The sequence below is a fragment of the Fomitiporia mediterranea genome (assembly GCF_000271605.1).
Source record: "Fomitiporia mediterranea MF3/22 unplaced genomic scaffold FOMMEscaffold_652, whole genome shotgun sequence".
In the NCBI taxonomy this organism is placed as follows: domain Eukaryota; kingdom Fungi; phylum Basidiomycota; class Agaricomycetes; order Hymenochaetales; family Hymenochaetaceae; genus Fomitiporia; species Fomitiporia mediterranea.
The window spans coordinates 1-2995 of NW_006761037.1; the positions used below are offsets into that span (position 1 = coordinate 1).

The 2995-nt window shown below is 35.7% G+C and overlaps 1 protein-coding gene across 1 annotated transcript; it reads right to left on the minus strand.

Moving 5' to 3' along the window:
• Positions 1-2373: 2373 nt before the first annotated feature.
• FOMMEDRAFT_163460 (uncharacterized protein) lies at positions 2374-2904 on the minus strand (the record flags this gene model as incomplete). Its single annotated transcript, XM_007272253.1, has 1 exon — positions 2374-2904. The coding sequence occupies one exon, from the start codon at positions 2902-2904 to the stop codon at positions 2374-2376; it is 531 nt and encodes a 176-aa protein (XP_007272315.1).
• Positions 2905-2995: the final 91 nt, after the last annotated feature.

Genomic DNA, 2995 nt, shown 5'->3' on the forward strand with positions numbered 1-2995 from the left:
ACTTTATTTACTTCTAATCCTATAGTGTCTATTAAATCAAAAGTGACTGTTAAAAAATCCAAGTCATAACTCTTTAGTGTTACATTCACTGTTAGGCCTCTACAAAATCCTAGAGTATATAGTCAGAGTCTAGGAGTTTTAAGGTGATTTTCAGATTTGTAGAAAAGGCTACTTACTACAAATCCTACTTATTACTCATTATTACTCTAATAACCTGACAGATATACTGTCACTTCTGTAGACAGTCCTTAATTTAGTACTCTGACTTTTTGTAGACAAAGTATACTCCTTACTTTTAAGCTTCTCTAATGTCTATCAGAACAAATTGATTATAAACTATAAGTAGATTAATCTGAGAGCTCAGAACTGTTAGAGTTAAACACATGTACAAGCATTCTGTACAGACTTAACACATCTAAACTATAGCTTAGTTGAAGGAAATAGTGTGTGTCTTCTAATCAGTATAAGTAATCAGTTCTAGCATTATTCTGAGAATCTTATTAACTAGTTCTGAGTAAAGAGCTTTTTCAAGTATTCTAATAAGAACATTATTGAACCTGAGTACAAATCCTGTCTTCCAGGCCAGAATATTGAACTCCTGAAAGAAGGTATTAGTAGAACATTTGCCCTGTCACAGAGACACAAGCTTGTTCTACATATTGTACTTCTTATTCAGATTAATGAAGAAAGTACAGAGCTGCCTTATAAATTCTGAGTACAACTCATTGTTCTAAAGTTGGATCAGACTTCTGATCTAATGTTCTTTAATCCAGTTCTAAACCTAAGTGACTGTATTACCTTCCTTCATAAAGGAGAGAATGAATAAGATACAATTAAGGTCTAAGAATAGATTAGTTAAAGTAGTAGTTATATATAATTTAACTTAGTACTAGAAGTCCTTAAAGTGTTACTCATTAAAGTCTGAAGGGCAGACTATATGTACTTTCTTTCTAGAACAGGTTGTAACTTCTAGAACAATTAGAACAGGTTCTGAGAGAGCTAAAGGTATGTAGTTAGTAAAGGCCTCTTAAATAAAGGTCTATATGTATTAAGCTAGGTTTACTTATAACTACTAATCTAGTAGAACAGTAGGGGTGGTAGTTAGTACAGGAGGGTCCATATTTATACTATAAAGGAATTGGCACTAAACTAAAAAGGGTAATGAATAGAAGAAGGGTGGCAAAAGTTTAAAAGGGTTTAGAAAGTTTAAAATTTAAAAATGTAAAAGGGTTAGGACAAAGAAAAAGAGATTAATGTAATAGTACATACTAATGCTTAAAACATAAGAGAGTTGTAGAGTAGTAATAGGTAGTCTTAATCTAATGTTAGTAACAGTATAGAGGGGACCTGAAGGCTTAGTAAGAGGACTCAGGCTACAACTATCCTATATAATAGAAATACAGAATACAAGTACTAGAACATAGTCAGAACTTGTAGAACAGACAGAGAGAGAGAGAGAGTAAGACAAGAGTAGAGTATATAGAGTGAGCCTAAGAGTATAGAACTACCTAGAGTAGACAAGATTAAGACTATAGGACTAGTCTGATCTTGTACACTTATATATACTAAACTATACAAGAGTACTTAGAGAATATGAGCTACTAAGAATGATGAGCTATGAAGAATGAAAGAAAGGAAGGTCAAAGATAAAGGTACAAAGAATGAAGGGATAGACAAAGGGTAAGAGACTATAGAATGAATAAAGAATGAAGGGGTGGTCAAAGGAACAGAATAATAAAGTAAGGAGGGGTAGTAGTAAGAGTCAGTCTGTATATAGTTTATAAACAGTACTCCTGAGAGACAGAAGTCCTGAGTTCTAGTACAGAAGGGTGTAGAACCCTTAGAACTGAAGGTGTGAGAGTAGAGAACTGTAACAAATTCATTAACAGTCATCTTAAAGTGTACAGTATCCTCCCTACTTAAGACTAGGGCCTCTTTATCATCTTAATAGATATTTATGAAACATTCAAATCTAGCATATAGTAATGTAATAGGAGGCACATTAGTATCTGGGTGGGGTCAGTTGTCTAAGATCCTGTGACCAGTCTCTTGATTTTTTTTTGTATACTAATAGTGTAGCAAACAACAATAGTACTATGTTAGCAACTTTGGAGCACTTCAAAAATTCAAATAGGCTTTCTTCACTAGGACACAAGCATTTGGCAGGAACAACTGAAAGGAGTACATACTTGATTCAGTCAGAGTAATAAATATCTATCATCTTCTCATACTCTAAAGTAGGTCCACCAGAGAAATACTTGTTCAGACAGTTTAAAGAATCCAAAGGTGTCTTCTCTCTACTATCATTTGCAAGTTTACAAAGAAGTATACATAAACATTGCTGTGTTGGGAAAAAGTCACAGAAAAGTGTAACTAGGTATGCATTGCCTCCCAAAGTGCCCCTGCATTGACACCTATAACATACTGTGAAACTCTTCCCTTCCAAGTATTCGCCCCACTACTCGGCTTCCACTGCTGTTCTTCGAAATCACGCTCGTTTTCCTCAGTGACAACAAAGACAAGTTTCCATGTCCAATGCCGATAATCACGATGCCACATTTGCCAGAGCTTATTTATGAACACGTAATGTATCGGATGTCCCATCGCTATTCTAAACTGGAAGAAGACGATCCCACAAATGGTGTTGTTGGTAGACACTTCGAACGCGTATGCATCGATTCCAGCAACATTCGTAGCAAGTGGCCTGTGGTATTGATTAACGCGCTCCAAATCGACTCGTTGATCGTGCAGCGAGAACTTATGAACACCTGATACGTGTGATAAATCCAAATCCTCGCTAGACATATTACTGAGAGACCGAATGGTGAACAGCGTCTTTGTGTTGGCCACAATATACTTGTGACCCATAACTTCGAAAACAAAGCCAGCAGTTGGTTTGAACATGTCGGAACAGTCTGTGAAATTCAGAAAAGCCGATTGTAACCGGCTCAAAAATTGAGCATCGTTCTTATCACATAATCTGCCCAGAATTGCG